General features: G+C 38.7%; 2 protein-coding genes across 9 annotated transcripts in view; one reads left to right on the top strand and one right to left on the bottom strand.

The window, feature by feature from the left end:
* Positions 1 to 11,327, top strand: part of EYS (eyes shut homolog) — a 916,770-nt gene extending 905,443 nt beyond the window's left edge. Inside the window, exon 49 of the mRNA XM_054819879.1 lies at positions 7,898 to 11,327. Coding sequence (XP_054675854.1) covers positions 7,898 to 9,096 — 1,199 coding nt within the window. The 3' untranslated portion in view covers positions 9,097 to 11,327. The remainder of the gene's footprint in view (positions 1 to 7,897) is intronic.
* Positions 11,328 to 11,918: 591 nt separating this feature from the next.
* The window catches only part of PHF3 (PHD finger protein 3), a 52,723-nt gene continuing 38,209 nt past the window's right edge, over positions 11,919 to 26,432 (bottom strand). For all 8 annotated transcript variants that reach the window (XM_054819880.1, XM_054819883.1, XM_054819886.1 and 5 more), the window contains 10 exons: positions 25,092 to 25,242; positions 24,809 to 24,965; positions 23,615 to 23,731; positions 21,423 to 21,554; positions 20,838 to 20,970; positions 20,168 to 20,363; positions 18,447 to 18,594; positions 17,602 to 17,691; positions 16,169 to 16,364; positions 11,919 to 14,976 (listed from right to left, as the gene is read on the bottom strand). In XM_054819880.1, coding sequence (XP_054675855.1) covers positions 12,794 to 14,976; positions 16,169 to 16,364; positions 17,602 to 17,691; positions 18,447 to 18,594; positions 20,168 to 20,363; positions 20,838 to 20,970; positions 21,423 to 21,554; positions 23,615 to 23,731; positions 24,809 to 24,965; positions 25,092 to 25,242 — 3,503 coding nt within the window. In that variant the 3' untranslated portion in view covers positions 11,919 to 12,793. The remainder of the gene's footprint in view (positions 14,977 to 16,168; positions 16,365 to 17,601; positions 17,692 to 18,446; positions 18,595 to 20,167; positions 20,364 to 20,837; positions 20,971 to 21,422; positions 21,555 to 23,614; positions 23,732 to 24,808; positions 24,966 to 25,091; positions 25,243 to 26,432) is intronic.

Here is a 26,432-nt window from a genome sequence, read left to right as displayed (position 1 = left end):
TTGGCTTGGCTTGTCACCCAGGTAAATAATACAGAGGAACTTTCCCATCATGGGCACGCCCCTGCCAAAAAATCCTCCCATCATGAAAAGAAAAAATCTTTAGTAGGTGAAGAAATAAATGTGAGACTTCTGTTGAAACATTTCCTTCTTGCTTTGTTCTTTTCAAAGAACATGACATGCATTTCTAGAAAGGGTGGGTAGGTGGCTGGTCTCGAAAGTTGATATGCTGGTTCTAGCCTCCACTCCTCTAACAATGTGATTACTTCAGTACACATATTTAAACACCGGGCAAATTGGCATAAAATGGAAAACATCCTATGAATCTTTGTTAGCAGAATTTCCTATAATTTTGTCAGTCACTGGTTTTCTTGATTTGTCAGCTGTTTCTGAATGTGTATCATGACTTTAAGTCTGGTGGTATTTATTTCTGCAGGCCCTAAGAAAATAATTTTAAAGTTTGGCAAAATTGATGTAGCTAGCTAGTTTAATAAATAAGTTGGAAAAAAACCCCAACAAGTGAGCTGTGTATGCATATTTTAGTTCAGAAACTTGCAGATAGAATGACAAGGGGACTTTACTTGTTTTATGCCAATGAGGTAAAAATGCGGAGATGCAGACAGTTGCATGCACTGCTTCTGAGCGAGGTCTCTGCAAATAATACAGCAGGCTTGCAGAGTTCAGCAGTGTCAGTAGAAGGCCATCCCACTTCACATTTGCTCAAGTGCAGTGTATCCTATTTCTACGAATGAAAGTGTGAGCACCCCACTGAATAAATAGCCTTTAATTCAGACAGGGTTTGCTGGATGCCCATCAACTGCTTGAACAACGTATAATTCAGTCCATGTACATAGCAACCATGCTATACACTTGAAGGCCTTGGCGCTCTGCGTAAAAGGCAGTAAGGAGCATTACTGTCTTGTTGCGTCATAGCATTACTGAAGCTTTGTGTTTGTTCGTGAAGGTGGAATATGCTGTAGACTGTCTGCGCTATTCCAGAGTTCAGGCCAGGGTGATGGAAAGGTTTGGTCCCTGATGAGATGAGAAAGAACAGTTATGCTGGGTGACTAAGAAGGAAGTCAGGTTAATAAACAGAATGGGATGACTCACGCTAAATCTAATACTCGACATTTGCAACACCAGTGCTCTGTCTCTCTTTAACAGGATTACGTTAGCTATTTAGTCTAAAAAAAAAAATCAAAACTCCTGATATTTAAGGCATTTCAGCTTAAAAACCTAAAGCATGGAAGTAAGAGATAGCCAGTATGGGTTATGATGTCTGCATGGTGTTCTAAGACATTGTTTATGATGAAACCTGACTCATGGAATTGGACTACAGTATTTTGGAAATATTCAGAATTTCTAGAATAACCACAGGGAGGAGTGTTGTTTTCCTAATCAGAAAGAAATTGATTATCTACCCACTTTTAGAACAGAAACTTAGAGTGGTTAAGTCTTCTCTCTTGGTAGCCATGTTTCCTTAACCGACAGGGACGTCATTTCTGCTTTGTTACTAGTTTTGGGATCAATTGTATGGACTAAATTAGCAGCGTACGAAGCAGAACTGCCAGCTGTCTGTGTGAGAGAACAGACATCCCCATTGTCCTGAAATCTGGTGCATATGAAGCGCCGTTGCTACCCATTTGCCACTGGCAAGCAAACCAAAACTGAGGCTGGCAAATTGAGGTTTCTCAAGGAAGGTGGCTCCTTGTAGCTGCCAAAATATGCCTGGGTGACAGTGGTGACTAAAGGAAGCAGAAGAAGTTTCTTCACCAAGGACAGAAGCATTTTTGAAAGCTGAGGCTGAATGGTTTAACCTACAAATAGATAATCGCCCACCCCTTCTAGATGCATGAGCATCACTCTGCAGGGTCGTTCTGCATCCTAGTGGTGCCCTTCTGCTCTGGGAGGGTGCTCCAAGTGGAAGCTGGAATCCACCTATTACCACAGTGATTTTTTTACATGATTTGAGAGATTTACAGGCTTGGCTTGATACCTGTTCTCAGTCTTGCATTAGCTGTGACATGTGGCTCCACACATGGAGTAGAATAATTTTGTAATAATCCATGAAAGCATACCCATGGGTAGCTCCTGTGAGCGTGCATTGGAGGCACTGGCTATGGTCATCACTAGATACAAGATCAAGTTAGAACAGCTGCAAGAAGCTGCTACAACCTGTCAGCTGACTGATACCTAACTGTGTGCACTCCAACCATAGCCAAGAGTCAAGGTTAACAAATGCCTAAAGACAAGGAAGGCAACAAAAGATACAGATTAAGCTGAAAACAGCAAACTTCAACCATGCTGGCCTATTATTGGCTAGCAATTAGCAGCAGAGGCTGCAGAAGGGTGAGAATAAGGCTCGTCTTTTCTCTCTGTCCTTCCTTCCCTTGTTCTACCCATTCATAGCCCTCCCTCTTCTGCTTTGCTTTCTCTCCTTGGCCCTGGGCCTTATTGTGGCTCCTGGAAATGCTCAGAAATCCAGCTGTGAAGGACAGCTACTTGTCAGTTAGGTTCCCTCTCACGTGGAGGGGATCACGTCCCTTGGCCATAGAGTACAGCCATTCAGTTGGAGGCTGACATTTCAAGCCCTACTAGACAAGAAAAGTTCTGTGCCTGGAAGAATACCCAAAGGGTCATAGAGTAAGAGGACATGATGTGGGTCCATGGAAAATCATACAGCATAGCAGGGTGAAAGGAAAACTGAAGAACAGGATGATGAAAAAAGGAATGAAAGCAATGTGAACTGAGTTCAGCAAAGCGGGAAAGAGCAGTGAGCAAAGATACATCTGAAGCCATGATGGTTATAGGATCCATCATACCAACAAGAGGCAGTAATACAGTTGGAGACACCAGCACTTTATTATGGTAGCTTAAAGAGGTCAATTTAGAGTGAAGATGAGCACATACTAAAATCAACCTACGGTAAGAGGTTTCATTAACCGGGAATGATTCCTGTGAATGTTACTGCTTATAAGAAAATAAGTTTCAAATGTTCACTCTGTCACCGAGACGGTGCCAATGATCAATAAAGGTTTCTGAAAAAGAAACGAGGAGAGGTAGAAAATGCTACCAGATACCACAGTGATAGAAACGGACATTCTGCCCTTGAGCTAGAGGACAGAAAGGTGAGGTAAAAGCAACAGAAGGCATAGACTGAGGCCAGCAAACGTACATCCAGAGATGCTGAAATGGCTGAAGGAACCAAGACTATAGATGTTCTGTAACCAGGAAACCACTGCCTAGAGCTGTTGAGACACCGACCCTGCAGAAGCTGGTGAAGCACTGAGCTCATCAAAGCCTCTGTCCCCAGCACAGCATACAGGCTTCTGCTTAGAAACACAGGATGAGAAAAAGGGCAAGCATCAGATGTCTTAAGTCTTTGTAAAGGAATCTAGACCTTCAGTAGTCCAGGAACTAATGAGTGAGTTTCGAGCAAACAGGGAGCCTTTAGAGAGGCATGCATCTCTGTGTCGCTGGGGACACAACAACAGCATCAAAGGGGTGAACGCCACTGACTAGAAGACTGCACCCCCTGCTTCCAAAGTTACTTAAAAGGATGTTCTGGAAGCTCGTTTGGCTAATTGTCAATTTGCAGTGAAGTGTAGGAATAAATTCAGGTACTCTAACAGGTAATAAAGGCTTTGCCTTATACGCATACACATGGAGCACAAGGGTAGACTTCGTGGGGAAGAGACCCTGAAAGAGAAATGTTAAAAATACCACCCAGGATACCCTCCCTGCCCCTGGTCTCTCAGCCTAATAGCCTCTGACGTTGTATTCAGTCCTCCTAGGAAATATATTGACATTAGGCAGATTTGATAGTGAAGGCAGTAACTGCAGAGCTCTTTGCCCAACACAGCTGTGTAAATTTCACACTATCACATTTGTTACGCATAGTGATGCTTCTGGCATGAATAGGACATCTCAGAATCAAGTGCAGCATTCCTAGCATGCGTTTCCAACTGTACAAAGTTTTGACACATTATGATGTAGATGGGTTTCCTGTGGTAACATAAAAATACAGTGACCTGATACTGCTTAAGCATGATCCCCTCTCAAGACGCGGACATGCAGTCACACCTGCACGTCTGCATAAAGGCTGAACATGAAGGGCATTGTCACCATTTGGGACTATTTAAAACTTGACTGTGTGACTGTAACCAACTTGCTTACAGGCTTACACACTTATTCAGAGCAGCAGCAAGCTGAAAATTTTTGTGATGCATTCAGAATTCATCAAAAGAAGTCATATAAGCAGATATCATCACGGATAATCCAGACCTCACAGTAGCAGTCAGATGTACTTCTAGGAAACTTTTCATTAACTCCCAGTTTTAGGAACTGACTGCTCAGGACATAGCGTTGGCTTCTGGGAATGCTGATATCTGATACGGGAGCAGGTGAGGCTTGTGCACATAATGAAAACCTGAAAATTAAAGTGATGAAGAAAAATTGATACCTGATTTGGAATGCTGGCTTCTACTATGGAATAGACACAATCCATCCTGAGGTGGAGCAACTTTGTCCATCAGCTATTTGGTGAAAACCCTGAACTAGGGTTTGCAAGTAAATGTGCTATTTTAACTCCAGAACAGTTCCTTCCTCAAGGCAACACCTGCTACAAAATCCCCTTCCCCTGAGAAGACAAAGGAATAAACTCTTAGCATTTGGGCTACTAAAAAACCCTCTTATTTTACTGAAACAGGGAAGATGACAGGGGCAGGAAGGTGCATCAGAACAGAACCGAATGCTGTAACCATAGATGATTTTGCTCAACACCCAGGGTCTTGATGTGTCACAGTTTCAAGCCACAGCTAAGCGACAATAGCCTATTTCTAAAGAAGATTCAACCTTATTGGTACAGATTGCCTTACAGTTCCTTGCACACCATCCAACAGGTTGGGCAGAGACTTGCATGCACAACAAAAGAACGACTGTGAGTGCCTACCTCAGGAGTCTCTCTGCTTTTTTTGTGACACTACTGATAGGAATGAACAGTCCATATCAGATGAGATGCTAATCTGAAAAGCTGGAAGCAAAGTTTTGTGTCCTGTGTGCAGGTCACATTTTCTGGAACGTAGGGATCACCTGTAAGTCTAGTCCTGGAAAAACTGAGGATGTCACCTCCTTCACACTTAACAAAAGCAAACTTCCTCAGAAAGGTCTTTGGCCCCAGGGAGGGTCGTATGGGACAGGTTTGAGTAATGCTCAAACTGAAACAGTGGAAACCACCTTGCTTTGTGGTCTCCCATCCCGAGACTGCTCAGAGGAGAAATTCAGTGGCAAGAATGCCATTTTTTAAAATGGCGATGCAACTCCCATGATGGCATAGGCCTGCACAGGCCTCAGCTGTGTTAACTCGTCCCTCAGAGACAGGGCAGATTGAGGTCCCTTGTTGAAAACGTCACTGGTTCATAAAGTGAGAGGAACAAACACCAGCCCATAATTTACCTTCACTTTGAGAGGAAGTTTCATGGACACTGAGCACACAGCACCTTACATTAGAGTCCTAAAATGTTTCCAGTGGTCCCTGAGGAGGACCTATGGCATGATAAACTTCATGGAGAGATACTGAGCTGAACCCTGGGATCAATGTCCACATCAAAAAAATTATCTCAACACTCTCCTGTCCAAAGACTAAAATGGCAAGTCATCAGTGAAAGGAGAGGATCTAACCAGGGGAGTAAGAAAGTGCCTTGAGACCCTCAGGGAAAATTAAAATTGGAAAGTTTCATTTTTTTGTTCACAACTAGCAGAAAAGAAAGTTACTCCAATTTGAAAAGAGGCCTCAAATCTGTGCTGGAACATAATCCAGAGTACTCAGCCATAACCTTTCTTTACACTGTAGATCGCAGATGCAGTAACACAGATTTGCTCTTGTAATAAGACTCCAGAACTCATTGCAAGTACATTACCAACAGGCATCATCAGGCTTGAGTAAGAAGCACTATGACCAACTGCTGAAACTGCGTCTACTTTTTCCTAGACATCCATGAAGTACTATTCTCCAACGTCATTTCAGACAGATCATTGTGAAATGTGCAAAGCTACCAAAAAACTTCCCTGCAGGCCAGGAAGTCTTGGAGAAGTTCCAGCTTCTCCAGCTTTTTATTACAAGACAGATGAGCAAGCAACTCTGGTCAGATGTTTTTGTTCTTCCTAGACAGCAAAGAATGAATACTCATGTGCTTATCCATGTCTGTATGTCTGGGGAGGGGACTGAATGCTGCCAAAGAGGTAGTTCAGAAACTTTTTCTGATGCTCCTTTCCTACCCTGGGACTGAGGTCCTGATAAAAGAAATAGACAAGTAGGTTATGTATATTGCTCAAACAAGCGGGATGAGCGCATTCAAACTATCCACCGAAAACTTAAGCATGCTTAATGCCACATCACTGAGCAAGATAAACCACAAGTGAAGAGAGTTGTATTCATTTTCTGAAAAAAAGTAGAAACAATCAAGGTGCTCAAAAAGAATGCCAAATGCAGACAAGTACAACAGATCATCACAACGGGAACTGGCAAGCTAGAAGTGCTCTACCATCACTGGACTGGAGCTGAAAGAAGGAAAAGCCGCTTTCTCATTCTTCCTGTGGGTGTCTGGGGCAGGGAAGGTGAGGCACAAAGCACACGCTCTACAGCCACTAATACAACTGAAACATCTCCACCCTGCCTGAAAGGGAACTTGAACAATTGCTGGAGAGGTATAATTTTAGTAACTTTCACAAGCCTCCAGTAAATTAAGCCATTCATTTTTAACTTCACTAAAGCCAATATAGTTCAAGGATTAGATACACTCAAAAATTAAAACCCCAAGAAAGCAAATTTCACCACGCTACTAACAGGTCCACTTGCTGAATCTTTAAGGAAATGGTACTTTTAAAATTTAAAAGTATTTCTTCATTAGTAAAATATACATGAAACTTAAGTTTTATTGGTAACTATTAGGAGAGATAGCTTACATTCAAATTTAATAAACATATTTATGAATTTAATTGATAAATTTGCTTTAAAAAACCCCAAAACAATTTATGCCTACTATTTCAAAAAGCAACATAAAAGTTAAATTGCAAAGGCAAACATCAAAAAGCTTGAAAATTTGCAGACTCTTCTGCCTCCCTGTCACCCTCCCCTGTTGGACTCTATCTCTGCCCTTATACACCTTCCTTCCAGCTCCCGTTTCCTAACCCTTCCCAGCTTTTCTTTTTTGTGTTTGTAAGCCCAGGTCGAAGCGGTACGCGCTCTCCTTTCACATTGCCTGTAAGGCCAGAAACACTGATAGTACAAAAAAAGATAATTCCCTCCTAATACTTCCTGTCACAGAGGCCTTTTCAGTAAAAAGCTTATCTGTTCCTACAGCTGCCACATTATTAAACCCAGAACATCCCTGTTGCAAAAAGCAGCTTCAGGGAAAGCAGAGTACGTTTGGTGCAGACAAACCTTCAGTGCATTAAACTGACAAATCCATCAAGCCTTTATTCACCATACGGAAATGGAGAGCATTCTGGCATTTATAACTTGGCCAAAACTTGATTCTTTTTCGCGGGAACACCAACTCACATTTCCTGGATGCCAGTAATCCTGTTTCCTCCTACCACCAGTTATCTAGTCTCTGCACCAAAGCAGAACTTTTCAGAACGTTGGGCTTTTTTCTTTGAAGCAAACACGAGCTCAGTTTCCAATAATGAAAGGAAAAAAAGAAAAAAAAAAGATGGCCACAAGAAGCTCATCAGGGAACATTTCCCTTTGTGTGATTTATACACGATGAAGGTACAAGGCTACTGAAAATAAGTTACTGTATTGGGGAAGTGCAGGCATAAAAGCCTCAGGGTTATGAACATGCTACTCTTCAGTGTGCTGCCTCTAAAAAGCAAAACTATTTTATACTATTTTTTACAGGTGACTTTCTATGTATATCATTAGTAAATGGATTTATACAGTTACGCTACAATCTCGGAGACAAGACAGTCATCCTACAGACCTTTCAGAAAGTCCGTGCAAACGGAAATACATGGCATTCGCTCCAAGCAGGAAGAGTTGGTAATGAAGGCTACCTGGACCTGGACGGCATCAATGTTACTCAAAAAGCCAGTCCTGGAATGAACGCACTAGACACGCACACAGATTTTTTTGTTGGAGGGGTGTCCTCCTTAAACCTTGTTAATTCAATGGCAGTAGAAAATGAACCCACGGGTTTCACTGGTTGTATACGAGAAATTGTTATAAATAACAGGGAACTGAAGCTTACCAAGAGTGACCCCAAAGGTGGAGCCAACGTTGGTGACTGTGACGGAACAGCTTGCGGGTACAGTGTGTGCAAAAATAATGGAACATGTCAGGTTGGAAACTCAGGCTTTTCTTGTTCTTGCCCACAGGAGTGGGTAGGGAGCACTTGCGAACAATCTATTCACTGTTCACAAAACAGGTGTGGGTCTCAAGCTCTCTGTATTCCTCAACCTACTTCATTTTCATATATCTGCATATGTGCACTAGGCTGGTCAGGTAAGTACTGCGATAGCAAAATCAAGTTTTTTATAGCAAAGTTCATCGGCAACTCCTACATCAAATACACAGATCCTTATTACGGAAAAAGAGATCTCCAATACAGCCGCATTTCTTTAAATTTTACTACCAATCAAACTGAAGGCTTAATAGCATGGATGGGAAAAGGTGAAGATGAAGATAATGATTTCCTTGCCATTGGTCTTGCCAATGGAACATTAAAAGTTGTGATTAATCTTGGAGAAAGAATCTCTGTTCCTCTAATTCATAGCAAATACTCCACCTGTTGTGACGAAAGATGGCATTTTGTTACTGTAGTTCAAAACCAAACATGTATTAAGGTATATCTTGACGACGAGCTAATTCTTTTTGAAGATATTGATCCACACAGAAAATACACTGCTTTGAACTACGGTGGCATTTGTTATTTTGGTGGGTTTGAAATTGGCAGGAAAGTCAATATAGTCACTATGGGTCTTTTTCAGAAGGAATTCATTGGCAAAATTAAAGATGTTGTGCTCTTCCAAGATTCTAAGAAGATTCAGCTAATGAAAGCAGAAGGGTATAATGTTTACAGTGGAAATTATGGAAATTAATTGAAAAACTTTTTTTAAAAAGTGATGAATTTCCTTTCCCTCCTGTTTCTTGTGTTAGCTGGCAGTGTAAGACTCAGCAACCAACGTAAGCAAGCGCTTAATAACATTGTCCCACACTCCTTTTTAATGTTGAGTATTAATAGCATGTAAAAATGTGATCCGATGTTGTACTTGTAATTACATACACATAGTCTTTTAGTATTTACTTTAAAATAATGGGTAAGTCAGCAGGCTTTTTCTTTATTGTGCTGGAAATAGCTTTGTAGACAAATAGAGAGTAATTAGCTTCTAAAGCCAACTGTCGCTCCAGTATTGTTTCTTGCTTTATGAGAACAATCAACTTACCTGTTTCTCCGAAACTGGTAACCTGTTAGAATGCAGAGATTCTCTTTTATAATTTTGTAATATTAAGATCAAGTGTAAAAACTGAAATTGGGGGTAGAGGGTAAGGTGGTGTACTTGGGGCAAAAAACATGTTTATTGTAATGAGACTTTTTAAAATTGTAACATCTGCAATTACTTGTTAAGGCCACAAAGACGCTTTACTAGGTAAGGAAGTTGTTCTCCCTCCCTTCTGAGTCTCTATCCATTGTGTATGAATTTATGTGAAAGTGTAGAACTTAAGCCTGTCTTCAAAAGTTCATATATAAATGCAAAACCACTATTCCTTCTGAAAAAGGTCAGTAATATTCTACACTTCAGTGAGCAATAAAAACAAAATGATCAAGTTATATTTTAAAGTACTTAAATGATTTATGATGGTATCTACATTTCTCATTTGACTGCTGGCTTACGTAGTAAGAAAAATACTTAAATAAAACTAATAGTGATCAATTCCTAGCTTTTCCTTTTTTACTTTACTATTGCTCAAAAGGACATCACAAACCATCACCTCCTTGCATGGAAATTCTCTGAATACAAGTCTTCAGTGAGTACCTATCAGAAACAAGGAATTATTTCTGATTTTTTCTTTTGTCTTTCCATAAAGCAAATACGGAACAGAGAAAATAAGCACAAGAAAACTACTGACACACATTAGTTTCCACATAACCATAATTAGTAGGTAGCAATGAATGCACTGCCAAGTCAGTTACTGATGACTTGCAGATATAACTAAGGGGGGGTGTGTGTGTGTGTGATGTTTTAATAAGCATCTGCAAACATCTTTGTGAGGTTCTTTCTATCCTCTTCAGCTGCTCTGAGCCCTCAAGCGATCAGCCAGATGCAGCAGAGCTTCCCCTCTTCCCAACAGGCAGCTCATGAAGGCTGCTTGGAATCTGAGCCGGCTTCCATTTCTTCTCTTCCAGTTTCTCTTAGGAAAGCCTTTTATGGCCACGTGATGCTGGGGAAGGGAGCCTATTTAGGGTTTATCCTGTTCTCTCTGGGGCTCCTGGTGTACTGCCAGTTCCTCATCAGCGCACACTGCTTTCTGTGGCCTGAGCAGTGATTCAGTGTAAAACAAGTAACAAGTGATTGGAGCACTTCCAGTTGGAAGGAGAGTGACTGAAGGCAATGGAGAAGCCAACATCCTTTATTCCTGTAGTAGCGGGACTTATTCCCATTACACTAACTCAGATTCTAGGACCAAATCCTGGAAACGGTCTCTGCTTGTTAATTTAAACTCAACAAATTCTCCCTCAAAAGCTGTTTTATTGTGGCTCTCTCTGGGTTCTACATATGAGAGGCAGGTAGTAAAGCACATGGCAAACTTGAAAAATGCTTATATGTTCTTTCCAAATTATTTCTGGTAGCTCTGGCAGAAAGCATTGCATTCCCAGGCCTTCTGCACAGACAGTTGCAATTTTCATTGCTCCCAGTTTATTTCTAGAGCACAAATGGATGTGAATGTGAGAGATGGATCGCTGGTGGAACAGGAGCAGACTTATTTTTTGAACAGGTCAAACAAAAATCTTCACAAACAGAGCTGCCGACTCCAAAAACCAGAACAATGCTTTGGTGCACTTCCATGTCTAAAGAACCCTGATGTAAATATTTAAACAACACAACACATGCATAATACTACCAGATATATTCAATGGCACTACTGCTATACAGACCATGGAATTACTTTGGAAGAGACTAATTTAATCACGCCATGTTATCATGCTATAGAAGTTAAGTTTAAATACTGCTTTTAGTTACTAATAAACTGAAGATTTTTTCTTTATGAATCTTCTCAACTATGAGTCTAAGAAACATTACTTAATAAAAGTCTACTGCCCCCTTTACTCGGTGCAAGATGTTTAATTTTAGTCAATTTGACCACAAAGCTACTTGCAAGGAGGTATCCAAACAAAATTTTACCTTAAAATATATTCATAATTAAAACTAACAGTAAGTGTTGTGTTAAACTGGAAAGACCTTTCTGGAAAGAAGAGGCTTTTCGACAGTAAAGTGCAAAATGCTACGTCAGTACATAATGTCATGTACTCAACGTGAAAAACAAAACACTGAAAAACAGAACATTAAACCTAAGTTTTTCTTTATATGGTGGAATATTTTTGTTGTTTCTGACAGACTCAAGAAAATGGCCAGTCTATTTTAAGTAGTGTAAGAGCAGGAGATTTCTGTTTTCCAAGTTTGCTTTTTTTTTTCCTCTCAGCTTTCTGTTTTGCATCAGTCGGTGGTAGTCACGACAAAATATCAATTTACTAGAAGTCCCAATGGTACAAACACCCTTCTGCCCTTCTCCCCGCTACTTTGCCCCCCAAAACTCAGAACGACCAAGCCACGAAGTGTCCAACAACTGTGGCATTCTCTAACTCAGTCTGCTATATTCATTTAGCCTGCAGTTTCACACCTATGAAATCAAACACACACAGTATGTGAGAAAGTTTTATCATTTTAGAATCAAAATATCCCTTAAAATATTTACATTTTACAGTAAAAAGGATAGCAAAACACAAAGTAATGTACAAGCTTAGGTATTCAAGTTTTTGAGGCATGGAAAATGGTGGGAGAAATGAATTTACTACTACAAATCATATTTTCAAGAATTTAGGTTAAAAATGCTTTCTTATTAAAACGAGTGCAGTTTAAAGCAATAACATTCGAGCAGCTCAGCCTTCCAATTTCTGGTCACAAACTGCTTCAGATGCTTAGGAAATACTTGAAAAACTAAGGAAATACACTTGAATAATTTTATTGTACTAGTGAATAATTTAAAAAAACAAAACTCTTCACACCACCGAGCATATTGTATTTTGTTGTAACGTGTGTGGATTCTGAGGCTTTGCTAGTCTTTAAAAACAGTGCAATTTAAAAAGAAGGTTATTGTACGAAATTCACCTTTAAAATTATCAGAGCATCTTAAAACAGAAGAGAGCACAAATTACCAAAGGCAGCAACTATATCGCAGACTTGACTAAAGCCAACTTCATCAGCTAAGAAAATTTCTATGCCTTTATTGCATATTAATAAAAGAAATCTTTAAAATTTTGAATATACAGCAATGTAAAATTTTTAAAAATATTAAACTCCTACTTCTAGTGATAGTTGGTATAATGAAAAAAAGGATGAGTATTGGTACATTGAGTGGTACCAAAACACAGACTTGTTTCTGCAAAACACCAACACTGAATATAAAAGATGGCACAATCCTAGCAGGCTTTTTTTTTTTTCTCTTTTTATACAAAGTTTTACGACATTACTCTAACAGTTTATTTAAATAGGTTTTTAAAAGACTGCCTGCATCTTTTTACCTTTTGCTTTTAGTTCTGTCACTGTGGTCCCTATGTCTCTCTCTATTCTTTTCACTTTCCCGTTCTCTATACTTCTCTTTGCTTTTCTCCCTCTCCTTATCTTTTTCATGAGCCTGTTCTTCGCTTTTAGGCTTCTCCGTCTTTTTTTCTGGATTTCTAGTCTCTCTGGGGCTTTTTCCATCTGCAGCCCTATCACCGTGTGGAGATCGCAATCTTTCTTTGTCTCTCTGTCCCTCCTCTCTACTCTTCCTCTCTCTCTCTTTTTCCTGATTTCTGTCTCTGCGTCTATTTCTTTCCGAATCTTGCTCCCAGTATTTTTCGTTGTTCCACTCTTTTTCATGTCTGTCTTTCTTTTGGTGATGGGATTCACTGTAAAATCTTTGTCTATGTTGATCATTTTTTCCTCTACTGAACCCTCTCTCCAAATGCTGTTCTTGTCTGCCCCAAGGATCACTGTGGCGTCTTTCCGGTCTCCTACTGTCTTTACTCTGAAAAAAATTTTCTGGCCCCAAAAATCTTGATTGTTTGTGAGCCACTGGTAGCCCTTGTGCAATGGGTCCGGCATAGTGTGGTGGCTGACCTGATAAATGAGCTACTGGTGGCCATGGCATCATTGGATTTTGAGGAAAGCCAAAGCCTGGAGGAGGAAGAAGTGGAGGTGGTAAGTGAGGAGGAAATCCAAACATAGGGTTGCTTTGTGGAGGGAAGTTATGAGGTGCAGGAGCCTGAAACTGAAATCCGGGTGGATTAGGTTTAGGATGCTGAAAATTCTGCTGTGGAGGTCTAACAGATGAGAAGCTGCCACTTGTAATAGGGCTTGGGCCTTTGGAAATAAATTCAGAACGAGAAGAGTTTTCGGTTTCAAAATGAGATGAAGTTGCTGCTGGTCCTCTTCTAAATGAGTTCACCGTTTCAATGTTTTGCATCAGTGCATCTTCCTGTGAGTGTTTGGTATCTTCCGCCTGTGATGCACCCATGCTATCTGCTTTTGCTGCAGTTGAGCTGTACTGCACCTCATTTGTTTGCGCATCACTTTGATACAAGTTTAAGCCCATTTCTCCAGAAGACTGTTTATTCTCTGGTTCCGTTTGATCACTTCCTGAAGCATTCTGTCGGTCTTCATTTTTGCTAACATCTCCTTCCTTGTTTTCCGAAGCATTAGTCTGCTGGCTTCGTCCCGCTGCCTGTCGTGGGTCTCTCTTAAGGTTAATAAATGGCGGCGATTTAGAGGTATTGGCAGTGGTACCTTCAGCAGAGCCTACATTACCGTTGTTCTCGTTGAGTTTTTTCCCTGCATTTGATGAGGAAGAAGAAAAGCTGGAATTTGTGGTCCTTCTAACTTCCTGTGCAACATTATCCTTGTCAGGTAACTGCCGCTTTGGGTCATTTTCTTTACTTTCTTCAGTTTCCTTATTCTGTGACTGAGCAGATAAGTTTGCTAAAAATGCTTCTGTGGAGACATCTGGAGGTTTTCCCTTAAGACTCAGCCCTATCAAAGACCCAGCACTTCTTGCAGAACTTGAGGTCCTTAGAGCTGCTGCATCCACAGTTACAGTCGTGTTAGTGGATTCTCGTAGATCATCCAAACCAGTCTTTGTTTCACTAACTTCAGTAGTTACCTCAGCAACATCCATGTTTTCTTCTTTCAAGGTTGCTTGTTCATTTAATAATGGTATGTCTTCACTGGGACTCACTTCTGACTTGCTGTGTTCATATACCTGCCCTGTCGTACCCAACAGGCTTTGAAGAATATCATCCACTGGCAATGGTTTATTTGCTAGCTCCAGAGTAGAAGGTTGATTTTCCCACCCAACCAGGACTCCAGGAAGAAACCTGAGAGGCTTCGGTGGTTCATGTTTGGTACTTTCCACCAACGGTTCAATAACTGCTGGAACATCTTCTATATTAGACTGCTGAGGCTTATTTCTCTGCTTGTGTAGCACAGTTGTGAAGGAATTAAAAAAATCGTTTTCCTCCTCTTCTTCTAGTGCCAACTCATGATGAGAGACTTCAGGTTTGTTTGGCTTGCTTTTCTTCTCTGGCGGCAAGTTACTCACAGTACTTTCAGAAGCTTCATCCACAAAACTACTAGTAACACTTGAAACAGCAGTGATCTGCCTCTTCATTTTCTGGCGAATTATCAATCCCAGTAATAAATTTGGTCGATGTATTTCAATCCCTGTACAAAATTGTAACAGCAATTTATCATCTCCTTATGTTATGGTTAAGGCAATCATTTTAACAAAAATAACCCCCATCCTCTTACAATATATTATAGAAAGTATTTATTTTATGACATTTGAAACTTCCACCATTAAACACAACAAACAGTATTTAAAATAATCCAAAATACATTTTTAACGTAAAAACTACAACTTCAAAAAAGCAATTTTAATTTGCAACGAAGTACTATATCACCTGCTATAACTTCCAAATACAGAATACGAGACAGTTATATAGGACATCTACTCACATAAGAAAAAGCACAGAAGTTAAACATCATTTTAGTCTAATGCAGCTACAGTCTGGTAACAGTGATAGCAAAGCACAAGAGGGAAAAAAAGAAGCTGCACACTTGCAACCACAAAGTCTCCTCATCAATTTGTGTTAGAGGCACAAATCAGAGAGTTACCAAGAGTGACTTTCCAAAACGCTTCCCTCACTCCAGGAAGGCATTGCATTTCAAGGTATACTATTAGCTATCTCTTCACTATTTATTTTGTTCTGTATACTTTAGGTTCTTGCAAAAAAACTATGAGTTGGAGCTCATCCTTTATTCGTTTCAGCCCTCCCTATCTCAAAACAAGTAGTCAGCCACAAATTTTTATAATCAAAATAAATTGATATAAAATAACTCAGATGTAAGCAGAACAACTGAGAGCCATTTCAGGATCTTTTCTTCCTTCTTTCTTCCTTGCCCGTCTGCTTTTTAAACTTTCCATGCCTTTTTTTTAAGGAAGTTTAGAACACTTGAGAAAAAAAAGGAATTAGTACATTTGAAATAATGAAATATACTATTATAAAGTTTAGAGTATCTATTTGGCACTCAGCAGGACTACTATCATAGTTCACTTGCATCACTGAATTTACTGAGATTGTAACCTACAAAGCCACCTGGGTTACAGGAAGAATGTAGGAAACATGAAATAAAGTTACGCACAGTAATTTTTTCAACAATACTTAGTATCGGAATCATCTTATAATGTGAAATTAATGTCTCTTCAAGGAAGCTAATAGAATACTATGGGAAACTCATGACATTTGAACAGAATAGCTGGCATTTTAAAATTTAATTTTCTCTTATATTTCTGTTGTAAACTTCTTTAAGTAGCGTTATGATAATAAAGTTCCAAACTCCAAGCTGTACTTACCAGGCCCATCAAAAGGCACAAGATGATGTGGGACTTTATCTGAGGAACCTAAAGGGATGAGGTACAAATCTTTCACTTGCTTCATGTTATTGGCTGCTACACCATAACGTTTTCTACTGCTGAAATAGGCAAACAACAACGCGTAGGATATCTGATCCTCTTCAGTTACAGGGGTAAAGCGAACTACACAGATTTCCTGTTTACAAAAAGAGAGAAAAAGATGGTCAGATACATTTTTCTATGTAATTTTAACTGGTTTAGTGACTGCTCTTCACTAAAAAGCACAGTTCAGAGGAGGAGGAGAAGCCTCCCCAAGAACGCAGAGGAAAACAGAGGAGACAGAAGGAGCAGTAACAGGGCCAAAAATAATTAATGAAAATTGGAGAAAACAAATAAAAAGCATTTAGTATAAAAAATGAATTACAGTGAGATGAATTACAAAAAAAGCCAACATTTTATCAGCCAGCTAAATAACTAGTTTTAGGGAAGCATGCCAACTTCCAAGTATTTATTCCCCTCCCCACACCTGACATTACTAGAAAGCTTTGTTTTGTAGTCTCTTGTGTCTGAGATATCCATGAATACTAGGGAAGACCAGTATTCAGATCCCGGAATGATGACCAAAGCCCAGCTCAGGAGTCGATGCTGGGGCTGATGCTGTTTAATGGCTTAATTAGTGACCAAGAAGATGGGACAGGAGACCCCCTGCAAAACTGACAGGGCACCTAATTGGGGTAGTGGTTGGTATGCTTACTGGGTGGCTGCCATTCAGAGGGATCTCAGCAGGCTGAAAAAAATGGGCTGACCTTCACGAAGGTCAGCAAGGGCAAATGCAAAATCTTGCGCCTTGAGATGGAGTGACCTTGTGCACCGGGGCAGGCTGGGAACTGACTGCCTGAGAAACAGCTTAGCCTAAAAGGACGTGGGAGTTCTGGTGGACAAGTTGAATACTAACCAGCAACGTATCCATGCCAAGAAAGCCAATGGCATGCCAGGTGTCAGAGCCAGAGCAGCCAGCAGGCCAAGGGAAATTATTATCCCTTTCTATCCAGCACTTGTGAGACAGCAGCTGGAGGAAACTATCTAGTTTTGGGCTCCCCAGCACAAGGACAACCTACACACAGTGGGACAAGTCCAGCGGAACCACTAAAATGGTTTTGCGTACTGTAACAGTACCAAAACTAAAAAGTAACACTTGTGATGTGATGTCCAAACATTGGTGATGAGTTACTGTCTCAAAGGAGTACAGGTGTTCTCAAATAGCAAATAACAGGCTGAGGTTAGACAGTAAAAAAAATAAACGCCACCAGCTGCCATCCATCCCATTCAAGATAACCTTCATATATTTCACGAATGTTCCAGGAAAAGAAAAGATCTTTAGGGCGAATAGGATGTATGTTAAACAGCAAGCCTTCAATAAGTAAAATTCTTACCTTGGTCCCTGAAGCTTTGATTTTTTCTACATACTCCCAGACAGTGTGAGGAGATATCCTGCCACCTACTTGAATACTATCAGGTAAATCCTATGAGAAAGGACAACAGAAGTCTGAATCCAAGCTAACAACTGTGGTAAATCCTTCACCCAGTATCTATTTCATATCACAGAATCACAGAACAGTAGGGGTTGGAAGGGACCTCCGGAGACCATCTAGTCCAACCCCCCTGCTAAAGCAGGATCACCTAGAGCAGGTTGCACAGGATGGCATCCAGGTGGGTTTTGAATATCTCCAGAGAAGGAGACTCCACAACCTCTCTGGGCAGCCTGTCAACAGAAGCCACCAGTAGACACCTCTTCTAAAAACTGGTATCGACTTGTTTAATGCTTTGAATTCAAAACTGAGCTACAATTTTCCCATCTAATTCAGAAAATGGATGCCACCATTCAGTAGCAACATTTGTCCTATCTTTCACTGCTGCTTTAGACCACAGAAGATGCTCCATAATAAACAAAAAAACCCCAGTTCAACTTCTGTAAAACCAGCTCTGGAAATACTGCTGCTCATCCTCAAGAAATATCTTACAGTGATATGAGAGCAAAACATCTTAAAATATATCAAAGAACTTGAATCCTGATGAACCATGGATCCACACAGGACAAACTGAAAAATACCCTACTTACAAATACATACCCTAACCTATGTCCTCCCACAAATACTTTACTCAGTACAATGATCATGCTTCATTGCCTTTCATCATTATACTATCATTAGCCTACAAGGTAAACAAGTTGCTAAAGTTAATACATGAATTTTTCATTCTTTGCAGTAAATATAAATACCTCCGTTAAATACTCAAAAGAGCCAGACACTGGATAAGCCTTAATAACAAACTTTGCCACTGAAGGCATATTGATAAAACCCTTCCAGATGAAATTCAGGCGTGCCAGAAAAAGACTTTCGCATTCCACAGTACCAGGTGTTTCTGACCTAAAAAATAACAAAAAACCACTTTGTTTATAACATGATATATCATGTAAATCATAATCTTTCTTTGTAAAATAAATTATGTGTCATTAAGAATTTTCTTTTTTGGTGAAGTATACTTGAGGGTCAACAAAAAGAGATCGGCAGACAACATGTTTCTCACCTTCCAGTGGAGTGGATATATGTTACATGAAGGACCATCAGATAAGCAGCACATTAGTTCACTACCATATCTTTTGAGATGGAGAAGCTACTTAGTCCGAGAGATATTAAGTGCTACTGGAGAGGACACACAAACACACAGGTGCTACAGACCCAGTAAGACCCTTCCCTTCCGCCAGGGGAGGGGGAGAAGACAACATACTGCCTGCTGGCCTACCCTCACCCGGCTTTCCTTGCCCCGACATTTTGTTGCAACACTGTCTGTCCACCACCTGAAAACCTGCGTCCCACTTCTTTTCCCCTGCCCCACAAGCTCGCTCCTCATTTCTTCTCACCCACACATCACTTCCACAGCTTCTGTGAGCCCCTCTTCCCAATTCCAATATCATCACCTGTACAAAACAGCATTTTTCCCCCTTCACAAAAAGCCTCAGTTTTGTCAATAAAGCAGCTTCAAGGAATAAACTGAAAAACTTAAATAGTTTCACAGGACAGTGTTTCTCAGTCTGGGGGTTTTGTCATTAAAAAAGTTACTGCCACATTTCAACATTTCCCAACATGTTATCAAAATATTCTAGGCATGCTATTAGCAGTTTTAAGCTAGCAGCCCAGTAGTCCACAGTAACCTGTTTGTTTCTGTCTACACTAGAAATGACTTCTTTGAATCTTCAGCAAGCTATTAAAAAAAAAAAAAATCCACTGTCCTCGGTAAGGATCCCACTCTCCTGATAAAGGCAGAAGTTCAGCACAAACTCCGGTCAATTCTAAAGAACTTGGAGTTGACGTTTTTCTAGCAATTCCTTCCTCAAACCAGGAAAAACCAGCCTCATAAATTGCAATTCCCTCTTTAGTGGGTGGCACAGTACAGTGTGGAAGAAAATTAAGAGAGTTGACAGTAAATATGGCAAAACATCAAACAAGTTGCTGTTAACTGTTACTTCTAGAAAAGCGTTGCTTTGAGATTTGAAACTACCCCAGTTTAATCAGCGTAAATGCTGTTTAGAGCAATCTCAAATTCCCTTGCTTTATACATACACAAACACACACATTCCATTGCAGCACTGTACATACTACATTCCTTAGTAGCAAAATACAATATGAAGTTACATTCTGACTTTATTAATATAAACTCACGTGCCTTTTTAGGCCTTGCTGCACCAGAAAGCATAGTTTACTTTTCACCAAAAGAAAGTGTGGTAACTAGAAATTTGTAATCACAAAAATGTATGTAGTATTATTTATATAAATGCATAGCATCGTTTAGTCAGAGAACCCCATTCCTAAGAAGGCGTACAACTCAAGCACACTAATGGATTAATGAAATTCCATTAAAAAAATTGGCTTTAGTCATAATAGCTTAACAAGATTAATAATGTCTTTCATTTAAAAATACTGTTTCTACAGTTTATATTACTTTGGGAGAGGCGTGAATGACGATTTTGATGGGTCTTGCTTATCATCTTCCAGTAATTCTGAAGCTAAAATACTTGACGTTGAAGAAAGCGCATCTGCAATGCTCTCTGCTTCGTTGTCTGACTGCTTCCGGGCAACTCCAACAGACACTTTCACTTTTTTTGCAGAAAGATCATCAGTAGGTGGTGCCATTCGGCCTACGGACAATAAATTGCAATGTTTTTAATTTTTTACTAAAGAAACAAAAGAGGACTTCCTCTGAAGACATGGAAGACACACAAAAAATTCTACATATTTCCACTGAAGTGGGATAGGATAAAGAAATTATACATTTGAAATATATTTGTATGATATTATACATAAACATTGGCACTGTAATGGGATAGGATATAGAAGTGAGCAATCAACAATAGCATGCACGCCCATTAAAGGGATGTCTTTCTCTTCATTTAAAAAAAAAAAAAAGAGACAACAGCTTTATGCCAATAACCTTATCATTTTACTATTGTCTCTTTTGTAAATTATGAAGTAAATCACTGCTTCCACATCTCTGTCAGCAAACTAGGGAAAGAAAAAATATTTATTTACATTCTTGAGGTATACTGAGATTTATGACGGAAAAGCATTATACAAGCACTATGTATTTATTTTGACGTGCCGTTCAAAATTACCTATGCAGATTTTGCAGTTAAGATCGAAGAGATGATTTTTATGTTGACTTGTGGTGTCTGGAGATGCAGATTCATTTACTTCTTTATCTTTTTCAGCTTCTTCTGACTTCTCAAACAACTTCATATTAGGTTCCTAAGAAAAAAGTCAAACACATTTCAGTTAGCCTTTTTTTCCTCTGTTAATATTCCTAATATTGCTATTCATATTGCTTAAATATTTTATGGTATTTTCTCCCCTTCAGACATAAACCCCTCCCTTCAGCTGTATAGCCTAAAAGGCTATCATAAAATCTACAAATGCATTGAAAGAATGAATTGATATTCTTAAATATCTGTTAAGTAAGATTTAGAATACTTTCTACCATTGCCAAAAATCATCATACAGTCATGGACACGACTTGGAAAAAAAACCAACCCAACCAAACAAACCACGAGGCCCAGAAGTGAAAGTCAGTAAGGAAAAGAGAAAAATGAAAATCAAACCAGACCTAACATATAATGACAGACCTGAACAACAAAATCATATACAAACCACTTTACCACCATATTATCTATGATCTAAATACGCTGTGTTTTCTTTTCTACCTGAATTTCCATAGCTTCCTCTTGTTCTTTTATTGGTGTTTCACTTTCAATTTCTATTTCTCCTTTGTGAGTAATTTTCGTGATAGGTCTTCTTTCAACTTCCCTCTGTTCTTTCTCGATCATTTCAATTGTCTGTAAAAACAGGAAGTTACTTCAATATAATAAAATTTGGAAATCCACAAACGTAACAACAGAAAATAGGATTGCAATTAGGAAACCTCCAGGGGAAAAAAGGAAACATCCTTGTTTTCCAAGTATCAAGCAGCAGGTCTAACTTCACCTACAGTACAGTGAGTACTTACAGGCCTGTATTTAAACAGATCCTTCAACACCAAATTTAAAGATAGGTAATTCTGATTTCCAAGAGCTAAAGAAAAAAAAAATGCATCAACTCTTTTCCCATAATAATAGAGACAATGAAGGACATAAGTATACATAGATTTGTATCACTCTTCCAGAGCTTGTTTTTGAGTACATAAGCCTAATGCTCTACCTCAATAAAAACATTAAAACGTATTCTTAAAGTAATGGATACGCTAATTCGGATCAGCACTGCTGCTCTGCTCTGTCGCAAAAATAAACCCCCACAAATTGTTATTTCTAAATTGCTTCTTAAAGCACATTTCTACTTCTTAAAGCAGAAATGGTTTGTGTTGGCTGTCCTCGATATTTCAAGCCTGGTTTATAGAAGCAGTCTCAAAGTTTTGCTTAAATAGTAAAATGAAAGATACAGTGAAATGATACATTGATAGTTATTTTACATGCTGTACTCCATTTCAACATCTACAAATTTTTAAGTATTTCTCTGAAATATTTAGGACACTTCAGTAATTTTTAAGCAGCATATGCTTTTTTTTGAAGTTGTAGGAGTGGACTACCGTTTCGTATAGTCTGTTTTCAGAATTTTATTGATGTTTATAAAATAAATATAATGAAGATGTACTAAAACAGATGATCTTTAGATAGCTACAGAACAAACATTTAATGACTTCCTAGGCCCTCAAAACATTTCTGAGATAATCAAATAATTCAACAGGTGGTTTTGCATAGGAATTAGCAAAAAGTTGTCATGATTCATAAAAAAAGGTCTAGTCGCAATATGCGGAGAAAAGGAAAAAAGGAATAATTAATGTTGCAATGCAAATTGTAGTCTCTGAAACAGCATCTCACTATACTGAATTGGTTATCATTGAACATTCTTTCATTCTGAGCACACAGAATTCAAGAGGATGAATTCCCATCTATTCTATGTTACAGTACCTACTCACTGATTTTTTATCAGAATTCATCTGATATAACCCAAAATTCCTAGTATCATAAAACCCAATCACAAAATGCATACCAGTTAACACTACCCAATTTTTATGCCTTTCAGTTCTATGAAGTGGCATATGAATACCAAAGATTCTGCCAACACAGATCCAGATTTTGTGAACTTGAAAACTTGATGCTGTAAACCTGACATTTCTAAGCAGCTGCAGTTAACTATCATCAGACTAACTGCCTAATAATCAGTGCAATATCTAAGAAAAAGGCATCTTTTATTAAATTAATATAGCTCCTTATATTCCTGTTTCTGCCCCCAAACTGTCAACACAGCTATAAATATAGTGTGAATTTCTGTTTCAAGAAAAGTAATGCTAAAACTAACCTAACGAACTTCCTACGCCTTGTTCTTGGTGGTTTTTTTCCCCTTTAGACTACTTTTCATACTGGTAGATCAGGTTTTCAGCTTCAGGTTTACTTTTTGGTGGGTGAATTGTCATGCTCCATCAATATGGAAGTTATAAACAACACCAGTTTGGTTTGGTTTGTCCAAAGAGATCTCTCTTCCTTTTTAAGAAACTGGTCTCTATAAAGCTCCAGCTAGAGCTTTAAAATCTTGCTGGAAATAAGGACAAAGAAGCCTTCATTCTTGAGACAGAAGAAAGAAAGAGCAAGCAGCAACAAAGCTGCATGGCAAAGGAAAATGCATGGTTTCCCCCCCTTCAGGAATTCACTACACTTCTTTCACTTCTGTCCTAATAAACCCTTTGGGTTTTTAATACTAAATAAATTATAGAGATCCTCCTGATTAGTCAGAGTTGCTTTGTGCAACGTGCATTCTGTTCTTTCTATATAGACTTAACCTGAAAACAGAAGTTAAATATGCTTAGGCAGTCAACTAAACAACATAAATTGACAAATCTCACGTGTCTGTTTTCTCTCTGTCTCCAAGCAGCCAGTTCTTTGGAAGCCAGTTCTTCTGGGCTCATTTTAATTAGATGGTCTGGAGTAACCTCTCCTCTCAGTACTTTCTTAAATAATATCTAGAAGAAAGAAGAAACATTAACTACTGCTATCAAGATAAAAACAGCTTGCAGCAGGAAATGAAGCAGAGAAGGAACATACAACATAATCTGTACAACTATATGGATCATGTGTTTTTGGCATTATCTCCCACTATACAAAAGCGGTACTAGATTTTGTAAGATAAAAAGCTTAATTCCAGAGCTCCTTTTTTCTACATAACAGAATGTATCTACATATACCCTTAATGATCAGATGTACAATTAACTGTTGTTCCAAAGGAGAAAGTGAGTTTATGCCCATTGCAGCAGTAATTTGGAAGGTTTTTTTTGTAAAGGTGCAAATCCCCTGTGTTACACAGCAGAAAGAAGTTAGTACTAAAGAGGATGTCTATGCTTCTTGACCAAATTTACTGAATTCCTAGGGTAAAAAAAAGAAACAACCACATAGCTTAGCAGTATGAGCAAACAGAAGCCAGTGACAGAAGTTAGCCTGTTCATATAATTTACAGTTGGCTAATTATAATAGTAACATACTATAGACAAAGCAACTTGATGAGAATAACTGATAAAAGGACAAAAGATAGATGTTGAGGAAGTATGATGTTGACTAACAGGCTCACAGAAAGCAGAAAAGAGAGTGAAGACCAAGCTTGAGAAATCCAGGTATGAAAAAGCACAGTGAGATGAGCTACTGGACAGAAACACAAATAAGTGCAGTAAGCAGGAAAGAGTTATGGGGGGTGACAGGAAAAAGTTATGGGGGGTGACAGGGACACCCAAACAACAGATCAGTGGTAAAGACAAATGTTTAAACTAGACAAGCTATATCCACTACGCTTTGAAACCTCACTATAAAAAGTGCACTGGGAGCAAGGAGTTGAAGAATTAATGATGGAGAACAAGATAAAAAGAACACAGAGAACATTGAGTGCGCAAAAGGACAAACAACATCAAAGAGATGAGGAAATCTACAGAAAAAATAACAAACAGGATATATTGTGAAAGGATTAATAATGTATCTACATAGAAGACTGCTCCTTTAATCTACAGCAAATAAAGGATTTCTGTAAGGCACAACAGACAAACAATACATACGTTATTTTTAGGATCTTTCAGATTGAACATTAAACTTCTGTATTTGTTCTTATACTTTGAGTCAGTGTCCCGAAAAAAAGAAAACAGCTCTCTCTCAATCCTTGTGGCAACTTTTGCTGCTCTCTCCTCAGGAATCTTTAAACTGGAGTCTGTCAATCTGTGAGAGAACACAAGGGCAAAAATTACTAAATGCTTCCAAATTATTAACATTTTTTTCTTTGCCTTCCGAAAGAAAAGAATTACAAACATAAATTAATAATTTCATTTAGGAATATATCTTTACCTTTTCATCAGAATTTCCTTAAGAGACTGCTTGACACTTTGTCTTATCTGATCAGCAGAAGGTTTGGAAGCTGGCACAGCTGGCAGGTGTGTTGCACTAATAGATCCTTTCTCATTTTTCTTTTTCTTAATTTCTTGTTTCTCATGAACACCTATCAAAATACATAGAGTTAAAGATTGTAAGCTACTCAAGCCAATGCTATAAACTTTTACTGCTGCTAGATGTCATGAATTTTTATTTTTAAACTGCTAAGAATTGACCTTCAAGGAGAAGGAGGGGATTCACAGGGTGGTGGCTTGGTTTTTTTTTTTTTTTTCTTATTTGGTTTGGATTTTGTATTACCTAAATTAATCCAGAAAAAAACTTATACAGCAGAAACAAACAGGACTTTTGCCCTTTGACTTAAAGTATTTTCTTCTACACTGAACAAAGATGGCCGATGCTCATTAGCTTGATCTTAAGTAGGATTTTTGACTATGAGTTTTTGTAAAAGCACAGATTAATTTTTCAATAAGTAAACTGAGAAATAACATACTGGGAAGCACTTATTATGAGCATATTAGACTCTACTTTATAATAGCATTTTTCATTAAACTTAGAATTTCTCTATCTGTTAGCCATCAAAATTATTTCAATTATAATAATCTCATTTTCTGATTCAGGTAACAGATGGTCTTAAAGCCATTATAAGTTTTGGGTCATAAATAATACAAATAATGGAAATTTCTAATCAAATTAAATTCATTAAAGCAAAAAACCCGAATTAGTTCGAACTTTAATTTTCAGAGTGCAAACTGAAAGCTCATTTGTCTCAGCATGTGAGCATGCCACTGATTTAGAGCAATAGCCTTCTATTTATGACAGCAATTGGAAATAATATTAATTTATTCACTTTCTACTTTGAAAAAAAGAAACAAACTGAACTGATAAAGATCTAACGTGAAAGTTTGACAGTAAAAAGTAGTATTTCTTTATTATTACTTTCACCTATTGAGTGCAACTTAAAGTGCATTAATACCAGAAGCAAATTAACTACATTTTCAAAGTAGCAAAAAAAAGACATTTTCTTTTCCATTGGGCAGACCGTGTGGTTGGATCAACTCCTTCGTTAATGCGACTATGATCAATATTACTGATTTCCCCTTCCCCACCAGCAAGGTAGTACAGACCCAAGACAGCTGTTTGCCACTCCGCGCTGCGATCTAAACTATTGATGTGCTAGGCTTCTCAAGTAAAGCAGCTCTAATAATGCTTTTATTTGCCCTTTTTTTTGGGGGGTGGGGGTGTGCTCATCTCTTCCTCAAAAGGAAGATGAAGAACTGGACTAAAACCTTTCAAAAA

This window comes from Grus americana, chromosome 3, assembly GCF_028858705.1.
Source record: "Grus americana isolate bGruAme1 chromosome 3, bGruAme1.mat, whole genome shotgun sequence".
Classification (NCBI taxonomy): domain Eukaryota; kingdom Metazoa; phylum Chordata; class Aves; order Gruiformes; family Gruidae; genus Grus; species Grus americana.
The sequence above is the reverse complement of the archived record's forward strand: the minus strand, read 5'-3'. Positions and strand labels throughout refer to the sequence as shown.